This window comes from Molossus molossus, unplaced genomic scaffold (assembly GCF_014108415.1).
Source record: "Molossus molossus isolate mMolMol1 unplaced genomic scaffold, mMolMol1.p scaffold_m16_p_20, whole genome shotgun sequence".
In the NCBI taxonomy this organism is placed as follows: domain Eukaryota; kingdom Metazoa; phylum Chordata; class Mammalia; order Chiroptera; family Molossidae; genus Molossus; species Molossus molossus.
In genome coordinates this window covers 51667744-51687735 of record NW_023425356.1, presented here as the reverse complement: position 1 = coordinate 51687735, position 19992 = coordinate 51667744, and the positions used below count along the sequence as shown (strand labels likewise).

Sequence of the window (19992 nt, the reverse complement as noted above, 5' to 3'; positions counted from 1 at the left end):
CATTCCCTGCCGCCACAGTAATTTTCTGTGGCTGGAGTCCTGCTCTTGGTCTTCCGATCTGTGGCTGGATCTTCAGCCTGGATAGCTCCTTTCCTCTTCCAGGGTGTGCTTCCCGTCTGAGCAGGGGCGTCGTGCTTGCCCACTGTTCTCCGAGGGGTCCACCTGTCTCTCTGGGCCTCCTCCCACCAAGCGTCTCTGGGGTCCTCCCAACCCCTGCCTCCATCCCGCGGGTCCGTCCCGTCTGCGTCTGGCCCTTCCTACCTTCCACCGCGCCCCAGATCACCTGTTCTGCGAAATCCCCGAGCTGACGTCACCCAACGAGGCCAGGGGGCGGTGCGTCTAGAGCCACGCCCCTTGCGGCCGCAGCCCAGCCCCTCCCCTGTTGCCCCTCCTCCCTCTTTCCGGTGCGTCGTGACGTACGACGTGGGTCACGCACGTTGGCGACTGGCCCCGGAAGCAGAAGGCGGAGGGGCGGAGACGCAGGCGGAAGGGGCGGTGTGCGGCCGGGCGGGCGGGGCGGGGCATGGTAACGGCTCGGAAGCCGCGGGGGCTGGGCCGCAGCGAGGCGGGGAATCGGCGTCCGCTGCCGCCGCCGCTCCAGCCTGCTCCGCGCGCCCCGCCTCGGCCATGATGATCCACGGCTTCCAGAGCAGCCACCGGGACTTCTCCTTCGGGCCCTGGAAGCTGACGGCGACCAAGACCCACATCATGAAGTCGGCGGACGTGGAGAAGTGAGGCTGCGGGGCCGCGTCGGGCCGGGTCGGGGCCGCGTCGGGGCGCGGGCCGGGCGGCTCCGCGCAGCCCGCACCTTTCCCGGGGCGGAGGCGAGTCCCGAGGCCGGGGCCCCGGAACGACGGCCTCGGTGTCGGCGGGCGTCGCAGCCCCACGGCCGTCCCTCGGTTGGGGTTCGCCAGGCGCCGCCTGCGTGAAACTGTCACCCGGGCTGGCGTGCGCGGGGCTGGTCGGAGGGCTGCCACCTGGCCCAGGTGCCGCCGCGGGGCAGCCGGCGGGACGCGGGCCGGTGTGAGCGCGGCAGGTGCGCGCCGGGGCTGCCCCCGGGGCCCGATGCGGTCTCCGTGCGGACGGTCGTGGTGGCGCGTGGGTGGCTGTTCCGAGCGGTGCCTCCCCGGGCTGGTGAGGTCGTGCAGGGCCCCGAGGCGCCCCGGAGGCTGGGGCGCACGAACCGCATCGTGGTCCGGCGGGCGGGGTGGGGCGGGGGCTCCTGTAAAGCCGGGGTCACAGGAGGCCGACAGCTCTGATGGCAGAGCTCGATCTTGCTTGAGAAAGCGGGGGCCAGGGGGCGGGAGCCCCGATTTGTCGGAAGAACCGCTTCCGTGTGGACGGAGGGTGGGGTACCCGAGGAGCAGCCGTGAGAAGGGAGAGGCGCCCCGGGGCGGTGGAGATAAAGTCACCCGAAAACGGAGCCACCGGCCAAGGAGTTTTGAATTTTATGCGGCCGCCACCGGGGGCGATTCTATAGACGGAGTGATGGGAACCCCGAAACAGCGATTTTCAACCGACTCACCCAGGGACCCCGACCGCTTTTCCCCTTCGCCAGCGGTTCTCAGCCTGTGGGTCCCGACCCCTTTGGGGGTCCAGCGACCCTTTCACAGGGGTGGCCTCAGACATCACAGGAGCAAAATTACAGTTATGAAGTAGCCACGAAAGTATTTTTATGGTTGGGGTCACCACAACCCGAGGACCTGTGTTGAAGGGCCGCGGCACCAGGAAGGTTGAGAACCACTGCTAGACCGTCCAGTGAAACAATGCCCACAGGCAGCACGATAGCCCCGCGGTGTGACTGAGTCAAAATTATACCTATTTTTTTTTTTTATTACTGTCAAAGTGGCAGGAGATATATGTTTTGGGGTGCTGCAGAATTTTAGGAACTAGTTTATGTGCGCCCTGAGCTGAAGACTGATGAAAACGGCTTCTCTGAAAGATTTCTCCGGAGGTGATGGGGAGGATGGATTGGAGACCAGCTAGCAGGTTTAGAATGTGAAGTCCCTGGATTTGATGGCCCAGTTGACAGGAGGGGGAAGAAAGGAGGGATCTGTGTGAGGGCAGCATTTCTGGCCGGAGGAGAGCATGGAAATCTTGCCATCCGATGAGGTGAAAAACGGGAGCAGGGGCAGGTGTCAGGTACAGGGTGAGTTTAGTTCCTTGAAATGTGAGTTGTGTGGGGGTCCTAAAGTGGACATGTCCTAGGCCTTGGATATGTTTACCTTGGAGTTAAAAAAAGATTTGTCGGTGGCTTTAGGTTTGGGAACCCTCACCTTATCCCTGATACCTGGAGCCTTGGGAATGAGTGAAAATCATCCGAAAGTCTTCAGAAGAGACGGCATCCGAGGGAGCAGTGGCATTTTAAGATTTAGGCAGAGGGAGGAGGGGGAGTCATGAAAGGATGTTTAACTGCCTAGTTAAAAAAGATTAATAAATAAATTAAAAAGGTAACATTTTTGCAGATTCACTAAGAAAAATAAAGAAAATGCAGAAAAGAAAGGAAAGAAAATTCCCTTTATCCCTCCACAGCTTGAGTCACAGTCTGGGTTTCCTCTGGACATAACCTCCTCTGTTACATACTGCACCGTGTGTCACTGCCGTGTGTGAAGCAGTCCCTGCCAGCGGTGCCTCCTGTGTGGTTTACCTCACACTCAGAGATGCTGGACGCGCGGGAAGTTTTAAAGGGAATCAAACTCCAGATCTTCAATCTTTTTATTTGTTATTTCTTAAAAAAAATTTTTTTTTTCTTTATTGATTTTAGAGAGGAAGGGAGAAGGAGAGGGAGATAGAAACATCGATGAGAGAGAACATTGATGGGCCGCCTCCTGCATGTCCCCCACTGGGGATTTGGCCCCCAAATGGGCATGAAGCCTGACCAGGAATCAAACTGGTGACCTCTTGGTGCATGGGTCGATGCTCAACCACTGAGCCACACCGGCCAGCCTATTTGTTATTTCTTAAACAGATCTGCCAAGAGTATACTTCTTAATTCTTCTTCCTTAGGACAAAGGAAAGGCCTACCCTCACCCATCCTACTTTTTCTGAGCTGCATTACCCCGGTGGATTAGGGGAAATACTGGATTAAGGGTACTTTCTTTAACGAATAAGGCATCTAATCCTACAGAGGCGTCTTGTCTCTCCTCCCTTATGAATGGCATTAACCACTTGGTAAGAGCAGAGCTTGGCATTGGAAATGGTCTTAGGGTACTCTGGGTTGGCCAGTGTTTAAGATAGTCTGAATTGAGAACATGTGAAGCAGTACAAGGTAGTGACGGCGGTTCTTCTACATATAGAACTGGAATGTTTCATAGGACTACCAGGTGTACACACTCAGTTGAACTTGAGCATGTTGTCTTACGAGAATATTAAATGTGATGATCTCTGATAATCAAGAAAAGGCTGGATAATATTTTATATTTTCTGTTTAAGAACATAGAAAGTCTATAATACATTTTGAACATTTTCCAAAATGAATAAAATAAATTGGATCCATAAGGCAAATGGAAAATTCACTGCATGGAACTTCTGCTGTTAGGTTACCAGGAGGGAGACCCAGGTTGCCTTAAGGAATGGGAGTTTAATAGTGTGCGAGGCAGTAGTTAAACACGGGATTATCTCAGCAAATGAACGCAGTTCTTGTGGCCTCAACAACAACTTTTTATAAGTCTCTACTCTTGTTACTGTTATTTCTCCATCCTGCATTCCTTTCTCTGCTTCCCTGCTGCTCACCACTCCTGCTCTCTCTCCCCTCTGCCTCTCTGCTTCCCTGCTGCTCACCACTCCTGCTCTCTCTCCCCTCTGCCTCTCTGCTTCCCTGCTGCTCACCACTCCTGCTCTCGCTCCCCTCTGCCTCTCTGCTTCCCTGCTGCTCACCACTCCTGCTCTCGCTCCCCTCTGCTTCCCTGCTGCTCACCACTCCTGCTCTCGCTCCCCTCTGCTTCCCTGCTGCTCACCACTCCTGCTCTCGCTCCCCTCTGCTTCCCTGCTGCTCACCACTCCTGCTCTCGCTCCCCTCTGCTTCCCTGCTGCTCACCACTCCTGCTCTCTCTCCCCTCTGCCTCTCTGCTTCCCTGCTGCTCACCACTCCTGCTCTCTCTCCCCTCTGCCTCTCTGCTTCCCTGCTGCTCACCATTCCTGCTCTCGCTCCTCTCTGCTTCCCTGCTGCTCACCACTCCTGCTCTCGCTCCCCTCTGCCTCTCTGCCTCTCTGCTGCTCACCATTCCTGCTCTCGCTCCTCTCTGCCTCTCTGCCTCTCTGCTGCTCACCACTCCTGCTCTCGCTCCCCTCTGCCTCTCTGCTTCCCTGCTGCTCACCACTCCTGCTCTCTCTCCCCTCTGCCTCTCTGCTTCCCTGCTGCTCACCACTCCTGCTCTCGCTCCCCTCTGCCTCTCTGCCTCTCTGCTGCTCACCATTCCTGCTCTCGCTCCTCTCTGCCTCTCTGCTGCTCACCACTCCTGCTCTCGCTCCCCTCTGCCTCTCTGCTTCCCTGCTGCTCACCACTCCTGCTCTCGCTCCTCTCTGCCTCTCTGCCTCTCTGCTGCTCACCACTCCTGCTCTCTCTCCTCTCTGCCTCTCTGCTGCTCACCACTCCTGCTCTCTCTCCTCTCTGCCTCTCTGCTGCTCACCACTCCTGCTCTCGCTCCTCTCTGCCTCTCTGCCTCTCTGCTGCTCACCACTCCTGCTCTCGCTCCTCTCTGCCTCTCTGCTGCTCACCACTCCTGCTCTCTCTCCTCTCTGCCTCTCTGCTGCTCACCACTCCTGCTCTCGCTCCTCTCTGCCTCTCTGCCTCTCTGCTGCTCACCACTCCTGCTCTCTCTCCTCTCTGCCCTCTGCTGCTCACACTCCTGCCTCCGCTCCTCTCTGCCTCTCTGCCTCTCTGCTGCTCACCACTCCTGCTCTCGCTCCCCTCTGCCTCTCTGCCTCTCTGCTGCTCACCACTCCTGCTCTCGCTCCCCTCTGCCTCTCTGCCTCTCTGCTGCTCACCACTCCTGCTCTCTCTCCTCTCTGCCTCTCTGCTGCTCACCACTCCTGCTCTCGCTCCTCTCTGCCTCTCTGCCTCTCTGCTGCTCACCACTCCTGCTCTCTCTCCTCTCTGCCTCTCTGCTGCTCACCACTCCTGCTCTCGCTCCCCTCTGCCTCTCTGCTTCCCTGCTGCTCACCACTCCTGCTCTCGCTCCCCTCTGCCTCTCTGCTTCCCTGCTGCTCACCACTCCTGCTCTCTCTCCTCTCTGCCTCTCTGCTGCTCACCACTCCTGCTCTCGCTCCCCTCTGCCTCTCTGCTTCCCTGCTGCTCACCACTCCTGCTCTCGCTCCCCTCTGCCTCTCTGCTTCCCTGCTGCTCACCATTCCTGCTCTCGCTCCTCTCTGCCTCGCCGCTCTGCTCACTCCTGCCCCCCTTGGCTGTGCTGCCTCCAGCTCCATCAGGCTTAGGGGAAGGGCAGCGGAGTATGCTCACTGGCCAGGGTTCAATTCAGTGTGAGTCCACTGGGCAGAGTTCTCAGGCTAACGTTTAGGGGTTCCTGCCAGCCCTTAGATGGTTGCCTTTGGTTGAGAAGCCGAACTTAGACATCCCTAAATTGAAATCCTGGTTTGACTGCGGTGATGGGTCATGGGCATGGTAATGGATACATACAACTACATTTTCCAGAGGTGAGTAGCTTCCATTCAAAAGAACTTTATAACAGGGGCTACCAACTCCACTTTCTGAAGGGCCGAGAGGACTGGTGAACCACCCGTGCCCCAGTTAAGGGGCACCCTCTCCCCAGCCCCGCCCACCCATGCCATGTGGGTTGTTAGCTCTAGTGCTGCCAGAAAGGTCTTCCTTTTTTTTCCAAAAAAGAGAAACCAGAAATCCAGATTTCTCAGACTTCTCTCAATTTTTGTTGGCAACTGTCTCTCAGTAATTGTTGGTGACTCTCAATAATTGTTGGTGACTATCTCAGACATTGCTTAGGCTCATCAAAACACATCTGTGGGTTAATGACTTGTGGCCTGTCTTTATAGCATGTCAGATATAGCTTCCTTCCCCACTGAGGCTGTCCATGAGGTGCAGGGGTCTCGAGCGGGCTGCCATGATGGGGAGAGGCCTGTGGTACCCCTTCCTGGCTCTGTCGTCTGTTGCTACCTGAACTCAGAACCTTCCTCAGCTCATATGGTCGCTTTGGTGCTCGAATTCTACTATCTCAGAAGCGATCGCTGGTTCTCCTACCTAAAATAGGCCCCTGCTCTTTACCTGCAGTTTTTATACCACTATCACTAGCTGATACTGTGTTATATGCTTATTTCTCTATTTGCGTATTATCTGTCTTTTTTAGCCCACTACCTAGTACAGTGCCATAAAAATATACATAGCCCTGGCCAGGTAGCTCAGTTGGTTGGAGCACTGTCCTGTACACCACAAGGTTTTGGGTTCAATTCCCAGTCGGGGCACATACCTAGGTTGCAGGCTCAATCCTCCAGATGGGGCATATACGGGAGGCAACTGATCGATGTTTCTCTCTCACATTGATTTACAAAAAAGATATACATAGAATGGATGATGAAAGCATTCATAGACTGTACAAATATCATGTTAATTAATTCACTCAGTGGTGTAGGGAGGAAAAGGAAACTCGCATAACAGCAGTGATACCAAATAACCCTCCCTGGCTTGGTGATTCGTAGGTTAGCTGATGAATTGCACATGCCGTCTCTGCCTGAAATGATGTTCGGAGACAACGTTTTAAGAATCCAGCATGGTTCCGGCTTTGGGATCGAGTTCAATGCCACCGATGCCTTGAGGTGTGTGAACAACTACCAAGGCGTGCTGAAAGTGGCCTGCGCGGACGAGTGGCAGGGGAGCAGGTGAGCACGGCCCGGGAAGGCAGGCCTGGCGAGAGACGCGGCACGATGCGTCTTTCCCCAGAGTGCGGGGCTAGCCTCGTTATCAAACTTGGCAGCTGGGTTATTCTAAAATTAATTTTTCTCACCTATAAAATGGAGATTAGTCATCCCACCTCTTGAATACTTGTCGAGTTAAGTGAGCAACATTTGAGCTCACCTACGTGGGCTTTCCTTCTCTGAGCTTACTGTGTTCTTCAGCGAAGAGGTCGCACACCGTGCACTTACTTGCATGTTCCTGTTTTTCGAGAAAAATGTTTGTGATTTGCATTGAAAATTTGAGGACCTTTGAAATTAAGAAAAATATATTTTCTTTGATAGTCGAATCAGCAGTTACTGACTTCACACCTGTTATATACTAGGTACCTTGGAGGGTGCAAAGAAGTAGGAGCCTTTAAAACGTCCTCAGGCAGTGTACAGACTAATTGGAAAGACTACACCAACACGTGACAAGTTAAATCATAATAAATGTGCAGGAAAAAGAAAGACCTTGCATTCGTGAATTATGACAAGTATAAGTATTTAGTAGGATATTTGACATTATTCGTGGAATGTGATTTGGTGTGATATATGAATATAGATGGTCTGTACTGCATCACTAAATCTCATTTTGGTCTTGTAGGACGGAGGGTGAACACTCCAAGGAGGTTATTAAACCGTACGATTGGACCTTTACAACAGACTATAAGGGAACATTACTTGGAGAATCACTCAAGTTAAAGGTAAGTGTTATTTTTTGCATTTATGAGCCATCAGTTGCCTTGGACAGTCTTGGCATTAGAACTTTCTAGTCATGGCTTATTTTTTGTTACTACTTTCATCTACTTATTCCTGTGTGGGAGGCCTCAGCACTTCATGGTAGGGACTCTGCTCTCGATTCTCAGCAGGAAAAAAGGGCAGGCCATAGCGGAGCAGCTTGGGTTGAGTGTGGTGGGAGCAATGGAGCACCAGCTGCCTTCATGTGGTCACTGTCCAGAGGTGTTCAGATGCCATCTGTCCCCGTGTAAGGTCAGGTGCTTCAGACAGAACCTGCTAGCAGTAGCTTCCAGTCGGACTGCTGAACAGATATGCGGGCAGATAGGGTTCTGTCCTGCCTGTACTGTGTGCGAACTGGCGTGACCTCAGGGGGTTACTTAATCTGTTTATCTGAGTCTCAGTTTTATCAGTAAACTGGGTAAACAGAAATATCCACCTCACAGCAGAGTTCTGATATGAGGTCAGGGGTCGGACAGCTCTGGGTGAGTGTCAGGTTGCATCTGTGTACGCCCTGCTGAAGGAGGGGTCACTCATGGCAAATGCCAGGACTTGGAAGTGCAGGTCTCCACGGGGAGCTTGACTGCATCTTGAAATCTTATTGCGTGACTGAAAGGAGGGAGTCTGGCTCAGGTCACTCCAAATATCACATTCTGTTCCACAGCACAAAATGTATTTCACTGTAACCATGTACATTAAAAGTAGTTACTGGAGACTCCTGATCACCTGTTGGTGCTTCTGCAGCAGTGTGGAGGGCGCGTGTGGATGGGCTCCTTGCCCCGCGGAGATGGGGATCTCGGGCAGCTGGGAGTCCATGGCAGGAACTCAGCTCTCGTCTCCGGCTGCTGCACTCCTGTGTGACAGGCTTGAACTCGTTTTCTGTGCTGCTTCCAAGACAACATGTATTCATTGAGGGAACATGTATCCATTCATTCATTCTTGAGCTCTTACTATGTGCCAGGCAGTAATCTTAGGAGCCCTGGGTGCAGCAGAGAACAGACAAAGATCCCTGGGGTCTGACGGGGAGGAGCGCTCATCACACCCTTGCAATGCTTCACAGGTGATGTCTCCTCAGTCCTGATCGGAAAACTGGGGAGGCCATCTGCCGCATCATTGCTAGGACGGGGACATTTTGGGAACTCGTTCTAACCTGGTGCAATGATGATGGTGACGAATGTGGGCTGACTTAAGTAAAGCCCCTGGGAGGTTGTGGAGTCGCGCTAGCCACGTTTCTGTCTGCAGCTCCTCAAAGAGACTGTGATGTGCCCCTCTGACCTCGCTCCTTCAGGTTGTGCCCACAGCAGACCACATAGACACAGAGAAGCTGAAAGCCAGAGAGCAGATCAAGTTCTTTGAAGAAGTTTGCCTGTTTGAGGATGAGCTTCATGATCACGGAGTTTCCAGCCTAAGTGTGAAAATTGTGAGTATTATGATTTTTGTTAAAATTTCTTTCTTCTGTTTCTACCGTTGGTCGAAAATATAAGACTCACTTTGAATCATACTATCTTAACACGATGTCATGTAAAGTTTAATCTGGGTCTAGAGTACATCTTACTAATATCCATGATCCAGTTCACAGAATCCCAGCGCACTGTGAAGACCTTAGCAAAGCATTTCAGAAGGCCGCCTGGCCACTCCGTGCTGTGTTTGCTAGTGTTCCGTTTGAATGAAAACTAGGACCTAATTTCACATTTTGAATCGAAAACAATGTGGAAAGGCTGTCCAGATAGCAAGGTGGATCTCTTTAAAGAGGTGACTGTGCCAGGGCTCGGTGCCCACGGAACTAACTGCAGCCTCCAGCATCAGTCTGGCAGCAGACGTGACCAGCACCAGTCCTTGGGGAGGACGGACCACTTCCATTAACAGTGCTGTCGGCAGAGCATGCTTCAAAATAAGAGTTCCTGGCATTTGTTTACTATTAGGTTGTACTTGGGTTTCTTTCTTTCTTTCTTTCTTTTTTTTTTTAACTATTTCTTATTTTTATTTTATTTTATTTATTTTTGTTACAGATGTTTTTCCTTTTTCTTAACATTTTTCCAGAAAAACGTCAACTGCAACTTTATATTAAATGCCTTGTCCTTTAAGACCCAGCTAAGATGTCACCCACTGTGGGGCCCCCAGAGCAGGGTTAAACATCCCTTGTCCATACTCCAAAAGTTCTTTATTTTAACCCCCCCCCCCATTATAGTACTTATCATAAGGGCTGTCGAGGAAGGGCCCCAGCATCAGACGTCATTCATGAAGCATAATGATGGTGGGTGTTGTGTTTTAAACAGTAATTAAGAATGAAAACAGTAAATCAAAAGCAGCAGTAAATTTGTTTTAAAGTCAAGTTTTTCTGTAGAATCCTAGGATTTTGGAATGGTAATGAATTTTGGGGAATCATTTAGCCTCCATATTTTATAGATGAAGCCCCAAAAGACTAGTTTATCTAAGTTTGTGTAACTAATTAGCGACAGTGCTGTTTGAACCAGTATATCTATTCTAGCATTAGATCACTGTCTTCTTAGCACTCCGCTCCCTGGTCACCTGTAACTGCTCCAGTTTATCTTTTGTCACTTAGATTTGTTCACTCCGACTCATGTATTCACGTGCCTTTCCACTTGTCCACCTCCTGCAGAACTGACGGTGTTGAATGTTCATTATGAGTGTGCATATCTGCATGTGCACTGTATCCAAGTGGGCGGGCACATCTCTGATGTGTGCAGGGGGGCGGGCACGTCTCCGATGTGTGCAGGGGGGCGGGCACGTCTCCGATGTGTGCAGGGGGGCGGGCACGTCTCTGATGTGTGCAGGGGGGCGGGCACGTCTCTGATGTGTACAGGGGGGCGGGCACGTCTCTGATGTGTGCAGGGGGGCGGGCACGTCTCTGATGTGTACAGGGGGGCGGGCACGTCTCCGATGTGTGCAGGGGGGCGGGCACGTCTCCGATGTGTACAGGGGGGCGGGCACGTCTCCGATGTGTGCAGGGGGGCGGGCACGTCTCCGATGTGTGCAGGGGGGCGGGCACGTCTCCGATGTGTGCAGGGGGGCGGGCACGTCTCCGATGTGTGCAGGGGGGCGGGCACGTCTCCGATGTGTGCAGGGGGGCGGGCACGTCTCCGATGTGTGCAGGGGGGCGGGCACGTCTCTGATGTGTGCAGGGGGGCGGGCACGTCTCTGATGTGTGCAGGGGGGTGGTATGTGGGGAGCACACGTGTTGTGTGGATGAGGTGTTGGAGAAGGTATGGGCATACATGTAATAAGTGTGTCCCAGAGTAAACAATACGTCTCACACCGAAGAGTAGCGTTGTCATTGTCGTGAGATGCTTTCTGCTCACCTGCTGTAAGTTCACGAGGTGGGAATGCCTGGACCGATTTCATCAAATAGTGTCTTCGGGTTGGTTTCTAACCATGTACAGATATTGGTCTAAATAAATTAATTGCCATGGTTTCTGGCTTAGAGGTGATGAGTATGACAAGTGAAGTTCCCTGTGTGGAAGAGAGCCTAGCCTGAGAAGTAGGAGTGCAGGCGACCATCCAGGAATGTGGCATCTGGAGGCTGCCAGTAGGAAGCTTCTCCTGGAGGAGGCCCCGAGGACTCCGCAGCGCCTGCCACGCAGGGCGCTTTGTTAGAGGCGTGGTCCTGAGGACTGTCAGGTGTCACAGCAGGGCCTGCCACGCAGAGCGCTTTGTTAGAGGCGTGGTCCTGAGGACTGTCAGGTGTCACAGCAGGGCCTGCCACGCAGGGCGCTTTGTTAGAGGCGCAGTCCTGAGGACTGTCAGGTGTCACAGCAGGGCCTGCCATGCAGGGCGCTTTGTTAGAGGCGTGGTCCTGAGGACTGTCAGGTGTCACAGCAGGGCCTGCCACGCAGAGCGCTTTGTTAGAGGCGTGGTCCTGAGGACTGTCAGGTGTCACAGCAGGGCCTGCCATGCAGGGCGCTTTGTTAGAGGCGCAGTCCTGAGGACTGTCAGGTGTCACAGCAGGGCCTGCCACGCAGGGCGCTTTGTTAGAGGCGCAGTCCTGAGGACTGTCAGGTGTCACAGAGCAGGGCCTGCCACGCAGGGCGCTTTGTTAGAGGCGTGGTCCTGAGGACTGTCAGGTGTCACAGCAGGGCCTGCCACGCAGGGCGCTTTGTTAGAGGCGCAGTCCTGAGGACTGTCAGGTGTCACAGAGCAGGGCCTGCCACGCAGGGCGCTTTGTTAGAGGCGCAGTCCTGAGGACTGTCAGGTGTCACAGAGCAGGGTCTGCCATGCAGGGCGCTTTGTTAGAGGCGCAGTCCTGAGGACTGTCAGGTGTCACAGAGCAGGGCCTGCCACGCAGGGCGCTTTGTTAGAGGCGCAGTCCTGAGGACTGTCAGGTGTCACAGAGCAGGGCCTGGCGGGTTTTGCCTTCACGTCCGCTTCTATGGGAGGAGCTCTGGGTGCTGCCGTGACTAGTCTAAGTGACTGGTTCTCTGTCTTATCAGACGCGTCGCTCCATTTTTTTAACCAAATACTTGAAGTAACCCCTCCCTTTTACTACTACGAAATGAAATTGATAGATAATGTACCACTTCCCACTAAATCAACATAGTGTTCTAATTGCACAATAGAAGGAAATGGAGCTGGAGTGAGACGAGATGCATTCAGTGTGTAAGTGCAGACAGATGCTTGTACTTCATGGTAATCCCTGTAGGGGTGACAGTTACAGATGGAGGCCAACAGCAATGCCACCAACTGTCAGTGACTCACATAACACAGTCCAGCATGGCCACTGGTGATGTATTTTTCAAAGTGGTGAAATAGTAAAATTCCAAGTAAAAAGTCCAGTTTCTCCTTGATTTATAAGGTCATTGTCTTTATGAATAATTGAGTGAACAAATCCTGCAGGGATACCAGGTGTGGTACGTGGAAGTTCTGTGGGGTACAGGGTTGGACTTTGTTGTGCAGGACGGTCCTGTGCACTGCGGAACAGTGACCATCTCTGGTCCCTCATGCTAAATGCTGGTGTGGGCTGCTCACCACTCGCTGCCGCAGATTCCCAGAGGCCCGAGGAGGGAACCAAGGTCTTGCACTGTCACGGACTGGGGCGGGACTGGGGCTAGAGGCCGGGCCTCCAGCTCCTGGTCTCCCCGTGCCGGGCAGAGATGCTCCAGCTTCCTTGTGCCGTCAGGCACTGCTGATAACTCATTCTGAGTGTGAAGAAGACTACAGATCAGCCTTGTCCTTACATTTTAACCAGCACTCTGTCAGGTGGTGATGTGTTTTCAAATCGACTGGTCGTGACAGATCAAGTTCTCATATCAGTGCTTCCTGCTCCGTGTCACTGGGAGTCTCGGTCTGTCGGGGCTCAGCCCACCCCAGTGCTGTGGGACCCAGCCTTTCTCTAGCAAAGAGAGCGCCCAGCCTCTCCTTCGGCCTGGCTGACGGCCACCTGCTGGCTGGCTCCTTTCCTCGGCGAGAGGGGCCCTGCGGACGAGCGGCTCTCCGCCGGTAGACAATGGAGGCTTTGAGCAAGCAGGCACGTGCACGGATGAGGCGCACACCTGTGCGATGACGTGCGATGGCAGGAAAGGACCTGCAGAGGTGACGTTTCTGTTGAGGGCTGGAGGGTGGTGACGTTGGCCAGGAGACACTCCAGGTCAGGGACCAGGGTATGGACAGGTCAAGGGCAGGAAAGAGCTTGGCCTGTGGTCGGGGACTCTGTCTGCAGTGAAGCGACTGTCATTACTGGGTTATCTTGTTACTGCTTTATTCTTGGGGAATGGGCCCTGTGCTTCTGTGGAGTTGCAGGCGGGTCCCTGAATACAGCTTCCTGTGTCCTGCCCCGGTTCTTCTGAGTGCCCACCCCCAGCCCCTGCCACGTCAGCCCAGGGGTCCCTTCCTCTGACCGCTGTCGGTGGACGCAGGCACTTCCTCTGAGGCTCACTGGACCTGTGCCTGGCCAGCAGCCCCTCCATCTGCCTGTTCGCCTGTTTGGTAACGTTCTTCAACACTGGGATTGTATCGTTGCATTTATAGGACTCCAAGGCCTGCCGTAGTAGGAATCTGACACTTAGTAGGCAGTAAGTATTTGTTCAGTAAAAGGTCAAACATACTGTTTTTAAAGACCTGAAGACCCCACACCCCTCCCTTCTTATCACCAGAACCCACCTTTTCACTCTCTGCTAACTGGCTTCCCTGGATACACATGGGAGACAGGAAGTTGCAGATGTGCCACAGAGGGGAAATGTTGGGGTCGGTCTCTGACCTGATGAACAGGCTTCGGCTGCTCCGAAGTGGAGCATTCCACTAAGGTCTCTTGTCTTTGTTTTATGTAAAGTGCATAAAAGATAAGTAGCAACAAAGAACTTGGTTGTTTTTCATTTTGGTATTACTGGTGTTGCCATTTACTGTAAGTACTACCGTTATTTAAAGTGAAGATTATAATTCTCTCATTACTTAGGTATGTGTTGTCTTTTTAATATAAATATCTTGTGTCCGAGGAAAAAGTATATTTCTGTTGCAGGGAACTGAAACCAGGCTGTTGAATACTAGGACACGCCCAGGGTTTGGGCCTAGTTTGTGCCAGGACCAAGGGCCTCTGGCTCAGACTCTGTGCAGTGCCAGCTCAGCCCCCTTCCGACGCTGTGAACATTTTCTTTTCGCACAGTAACAATATTCAATTTCCATTGAAATATTAATGTACTTTTTCTTTTTCTTTCAGAGAGTAATGCCTTCCAGCTTTTTCCTGCTGTTGCGTTTTTTCTTGAGAATAGATGGAGTACTTATCAGAATGAATGACACGAGACTTTACCACGAGGTAGCTGTTCTCGGCCGATGAGTGTACTAGTTGATACTGGGCGTGTTCATGCTGTTTCTGTGTCACTGTGAGAACTTGAGATTAAATAATGCTTCCTAGTCTATGGCATGTTCACGGTCACTGCTGACTGCAGTTACTGAAACAACCCAAATTCTTTCCCTAAGGTTCCAGGAGCTGGAAGTTTGTATAAGACACTCCCTACTGGGGGGTCTGGTGCATCTAAAAAATTGTGTATGTACTTCATCTGTGTTTAGGAAAACCGCCTCTTAACTCTTACCTTTGTTTATATATTGATGTATTGTTGACATAGTGTCCTGATACTGGAAGCACCAATTTCTGGCCCCCTGAAATCGGTGCTCATCATTGTTTAGGAAGTTCTCCTTAAGTGAGAAAGCTCTGTGCTCCATCTGAAGGAATTGTCGGCAAACAGGGTTTACAAACAATAACAACGAAGTGTTTTATAAAGGAGGAGGAGGCTTACACTGTGCCATAAACATTCTTCTAGTAGCTTCCTAGGGGCCTGTCCTCTCTGAGTGAACGTGTGACTTCAGGTTTGTGACCATGTGGAGCAGTGTACCGGAGAAGAGACCCCAGTGTCAGTTAGGGCAGTGGAGCGCTGGTCACCTCTCCGAGCGGCCCGAGGGAGTCGGTGCTGCCAGGGTCTCTTGTAGCGGGCGCAGCCGAGGGAGGGAAACTGAATGGCTTTTAGTCTCATCCACATCCTACAGCTGAGAGGTGGCAGAACCGGGATCTGAGCCCCATAGGATAGGACTGGATTGGCTAGTTCCCAAAGCCTGCACTTGGGGGTGGGTTTTTTTTTTCCTTGAAATAATGTGGTGGCTGTGAGGGACCTTTTTTTTTTTAAAAAGTGGTAACAAAATACTAAAAATAAGCTATCTTTTTTCCTTTAGAAAAAGTGAAATCTAAATTTTAAAAATGCTTATGTTTTCACTCAACCATATTGAGTTTTTATGGAATCACCCTAAAAAAGATTCTAATATACAATAATCCACAAATACGAATAAGGCCGTTGCCTAGAGTTGAATGTATATGGGTGTCCATGGCAGTGTTGTTTATAATCCAAGTGGGAGGGAAGGAGGAAGCTTACTGCCTATTGAATGGGCATTGATTAAATTGTTTCCTTTATATCCATAGAGTAGAAAAATATATGGCCATTGAAATTAATGACAGAAAGTCATATTTAACTGATTTGGGAAGATGTACATAAGATTATATAAGATTTTTTGTAGAGTCCGGCTGGTGTGGCTCAGTGGTTGAGCATCGACCCGTGCACCAAGAGGTCGCCGGTTCGATTCCCAGTCAGGGTACATGCCCAGGTTGTGGGCCAAGTCCCCAGTGGGTAGCATGCAGGAGGCGGCCAATTGATGTTCTCGCTCACTGGTGTTTCTGATTCTCTCCCTCTCCTTTCCTCTCTCTTAAAATCAATAAAGAAAAAAAAAATTTAAAAAGCAAAAAAAAAAAAAAAAGATTTTGTGTAGAGATGTCTAAATGTTAAGGATAGTTACCTATAGAAGCTGTGATGCTGATGATTTATACTTTATATACTTAGTTATTGGACATTTTTTTTTACAGTGAGCACTTAATCTGTCTTTATTGATATAAAAAATCGAAACCATGGGAATTTAATCTTACGATTTTCTTTTGTTGAAATTGACTCAAAAAACATTTTACAATAAATTGCTGTTTTAAAATGCAACTTATGAAAGCTCTTAAAATTTTTTAAAAAATTTGTTGATTTGAGAGAGGGAGGGAGGGAGAGAGCAAGAAAGAAACATTGATTTGCTGTTCCACTTATTTATGCATTTATTGGCTGATTCTTGTATGTGCCCTGACTGGAGATTGAACACCCAACCTTGGCATATCAGGACAACTCTCCAACAACTGAGCTACCTGGCCAGGGCAAAAAAAAACCTCTTACATGGGAAAAATTAAAATACAAAAAAAGTGACTTTAAATTAGCAATTTGTCAAGACTTTTGTAAAAATGGGAGAGAATAATTTTTTTCTTTTTCTTAATCCTCACCCAAGGATATTTTTTCCATTATATTTTTAGATAGAATGGGAGGGAGGAGGGGGGGGGGGCGAGAAACATCGATGTGAGAGAGACACATCAATTAGTTGTCTCTTGCACGTGCCCCCAACCAGGGTTGGGGATTGAACCTGCAACCCAGGTATGTGCCCTTGATTGGAATCGAACCGGTGACTCTTTGGTGTGCGGGCCAACACCCTTAACTGTTGAGCCACACTGGCCAGGGTGAGAATAAAAGTTTCCATTTTTTTCTGGAACATAGAAGTAGCCTCAGTTATGTAGGTAGATGATGGTACAGCTTAAGGAAAAGCTGTGGTTCTGAACTCGAGTAATGTGAAAATCTCCTGCATAGCTCACTTACATACATATTTATTTCAAGGTGAAACCTTTGCTTGTGCTTCACTGACATGGTGATTATTAAGTCTGCTTACATATATGTACCCGAAGTTACTGTGGTTTAGAGAGATTGGAATGAACAACTCAGAGTTCTTGGCAGGAGGTGAATAGCAGTTACCTCCCTGGAGAAATAATGGTCTCATTAGGGTTCATGCCACTCTCTCAACCTGCAATAAAATGTAAGCAGTTCTGTTTAATAGAAAGATTATAAAATAAATGTAAGTGAACTTGTTGCAACTTTTTTATCTTTAAACAGGCTGACAAGACCTATATGTTACGAGAATATACATCGCGAGAAAGCAGAATTGCTAATTTAATGGTACAGTATTTTAATATCAGCTTTTAGATGTTGACTTTTTATGTTTCATTTTAAATATGCATCCCACCCACCTACCCAAATCTGCATCCCTAAACCCATTCACTCACCTAAAGGGCTTGAGAGGATGAGTCCAACTCGCCATGACCGTGAGCTTTCCTCAGCTACAAGGACAGCTCACATGGGTAGGTCCTGTAGCCATCATCCAGTCTGATGTCCGCATTTTGTTCCGGGAGAGCTGAGACCCTCAGGTGGGAACTACCTGAGTCACACCTGGTTGCCTGGCACCAGCTGGATTTCTTTCCATTGGCCACCCTGGGACTGCTCCCCACCCACTCTCTTTCCCTGTTGGGCATTCAGCACCATGGTTGTTGGTTTTGCCATAATGTCTTTATGTTTTTTGCTCTCCTGGGACTTATAAAAGGCTTCCTGTAATTACGGTTCTATGACACGTCGCTTAATGCTGACCGGCAATTTTACGCAGAAGTTAGCTCGTCACCGGCTCTGTTTCGGTAATTGAGTGTGAAGGTGAAACAATCTAAATTCAGTAAACTTTATTATACGTAGTGACGTTAAATGAAACTTCGTACATACCTGCTACATATTATATTTTATACATATATACTTTAGTAATTTTTTTGGTATGGTACACTGCATAGCAATCACCTACGTGTGATGGTACGCAGCGTGCTTTGCAAATATATCTGGTTTCGCTGCCCTTTCCTTTTGAAACACACACTTTACACTTTCTGGTTGGATTTTTTCATACCAGTGACTGTTTTTCCTAAAACGTGGTCTTTTAGCTGCGCTGGAAGCCCACAAGGTGGAGCCGGGGGAGGAGCTCTGTTAGAAGGACCAGGAGAAGTGTTAGGTCCTGAGCCGCACTCATGTGCACCAGCGGATATCCCTTCCCTGGCTACTTCAAGTAGAAGTATTTGTGTCTTGTTTTATTTTGTCTGTCGTAACTGCAGTACATTTTGAATGCATTGAGTAAGCGCAGCTCGTGTGCGGTCAGCAACGTTTGGGCACGAAAACACGAGTTAGCTCGTGAGCAGTCAGCAGTGTTAAAGCATCATACCTTCCTGCAGACTTTCATTCTTTTCTCACCCTTCGTGCTTGCTTCTGTCTGGGCCCAGAGTGCACGCGGGTTAGAAACGTCACCCGATGCGCTGGGCTCTAGGCGCAGGCTACTGCTCTCTCGGGGCAGTGGCCCCAGGAAAGGGGACTGGGGTAAGAGGTAGTAAATGAAAAGAGGACTAAAAAAGATTTCAGTTAGAAGAAAAGGTATTACGTTCTCAGGACGTCTGTGGGAGCACTGTGAATACCGCATGCCTGTGACTGCGGTGGCAGCCACCCAGTCACCGCGGGGGCCAGCGCGAGAGCCCTGCTGTCGCCAGGCATGTGCTGCCCTGTGCCTCGTGCCACGCACTTGGCTTCGGAGCGTTTCTGAGGGGCCGTGCAGTGTCTGAATCTGTGCCGATGTGATTTACATGTTTCCAGCAAGTCCCGCCCTCCCTCTTCACGGAGCCCAATGAGATATCGCAGCACCTACCCATCAAGGAGGCGGTCTGTGAGAAGCTGCTGTTCCCAGAGAGGATGGACCAGAACACCGCCAACTTGCAAGCAGATGCGCCCGTGGAGTAGACGTGACGCACCGCGTGCTCACCGTGGAGTCTGACGGAGACCCTGGCTATGTGACGGGGGTATTTTTATTATGAAAATTAATTGCCTTGTCTATATGCAGATTTTCTGTAGCCTTATAGGAAAAAAAGATCGTTTCAGATTCCACTCAACTGATGTACTGTCTGTCTTCAAGTTCATAGTCCAGATTCTGTTTCCTGGAGTTCCGTTTGGATGTCTGAATGTCGTAGCATGGCCGTCACAGCAGCGTGTGTGTCTCACGAGCAGTGGGCATGGTCTGTATCCACTGAGAAGCACTGTCTTCTCCCGTGAGGAGGCCAGTTGAAGCCCCTGGGTTAAACCTGACTCGTGGGCTTGCTGGTCGTGCGCCTGACGGACTGGCCGCCCAGCCTGGGCCCTGCGAGCATCTTCACGCGCTGGGGTCGAGACTTGCCTCTCAGGAAACTGACTTTATATTTTAATAATCTTCCCCCCAAATTACATAAATATATATCTCCCCCTGAGTTTAAACTGGCTTTTGAAGTGTAAAGAAAGCGCTAGACATAGAACCAAATAACAGAGTTGTTTTGAGAACTTAAGCTATTGTGCCGGTGGAGACATGAGCCCGGTTTGCATTGATGGCCAGATGCCGCGCCGGCTCCCCACCTCGGTGCCGTCTCTTCTGTGCTCCTCAAGGACTGACATTTCACGTCCGTCCCGCGTGGCCCAGAGCGAGCCTGTTCGCTGAGCGCGGGCGCTGTATTGGCCCTAAAGAGTCTGGAGTTCATGTGGATTGTTTTAGCATGGATTACACCAGCCCCTGAACAACCAGATTAATTTTCTGCTTAAGATATTTGAGAGGTGGCTGTGGAGGAGGAGGGGCTTGTTTTGAAATGTCAAAGCCAGTTTTTCGACTTAAAGATTCATGTTGTTAACCTTACAGGGATCCAGTAAAATGTAATTAGTACAAGACCTGGGCCATCCAGAAAGTACTCAGAAGTAAATTTAAAATTCAATTGCTTATTTTGATGATGACCCTTTAAACATTTTCTATTATTTCTGCCTTTCTAAGTGATCTTCATAGAGTGGAAAGTGGTTATAAAGCGCCAAGCAAGGAATTCCTTGAAATGGGTTTTTAAAACTAAATTTTTATAGGGCAGGGGGAAAATATCACCCCCTTTTTTCCTGGTTTGAAATAACTATTGTACATATT

At 50.4% G+C, this 19992-nt stretch overlaps 1 protein-coding gene across 3 annotated transcripts; it reads left to right on the top strand.

Annotated features, from left to right (window-relative positions):
* The first annotated feature begins 506 nt into the window (after positions 1-506).
* On the top strand, positions 507-18931 carry TIPRL (TOR signaling pathway regulator). Of its 3 annotated transcripts, none has more exons than XM_036273176.1 (7): positions 507-731; positions 6667-6846; positions 7505-7604; positions 8924-9055; positions 14303-14398; positions 17100-17162; positions 18660-18931. In XM_036273176.1, the coding sequence occupies exons 1-7, from the start codon at positions 628-630 to the stop codon at positions 18801-18803; spliced, it is 819 nt and encodes a 272-aa protein (XP_036129069.1). In that variant the 5' UTR covers positions 507-627; the 3' UTR covers positions 18804-18931. The 3 variants fall into 3 exon arrangements, with proteins under 3 accessions (XP_036129069.1, XP_036129071.1, XP_036129070.1); XM_036273177.1 differs by lacking the exon at positions 507-731 and adding an exon at positions 3155-3171; XM_036273178.1 differs by lacking the exon at positions 14303-14398 and having other exon boundaries at positions 530-731.
* Positions 18932-19992: the final 1061 nt, after the last annotated feature.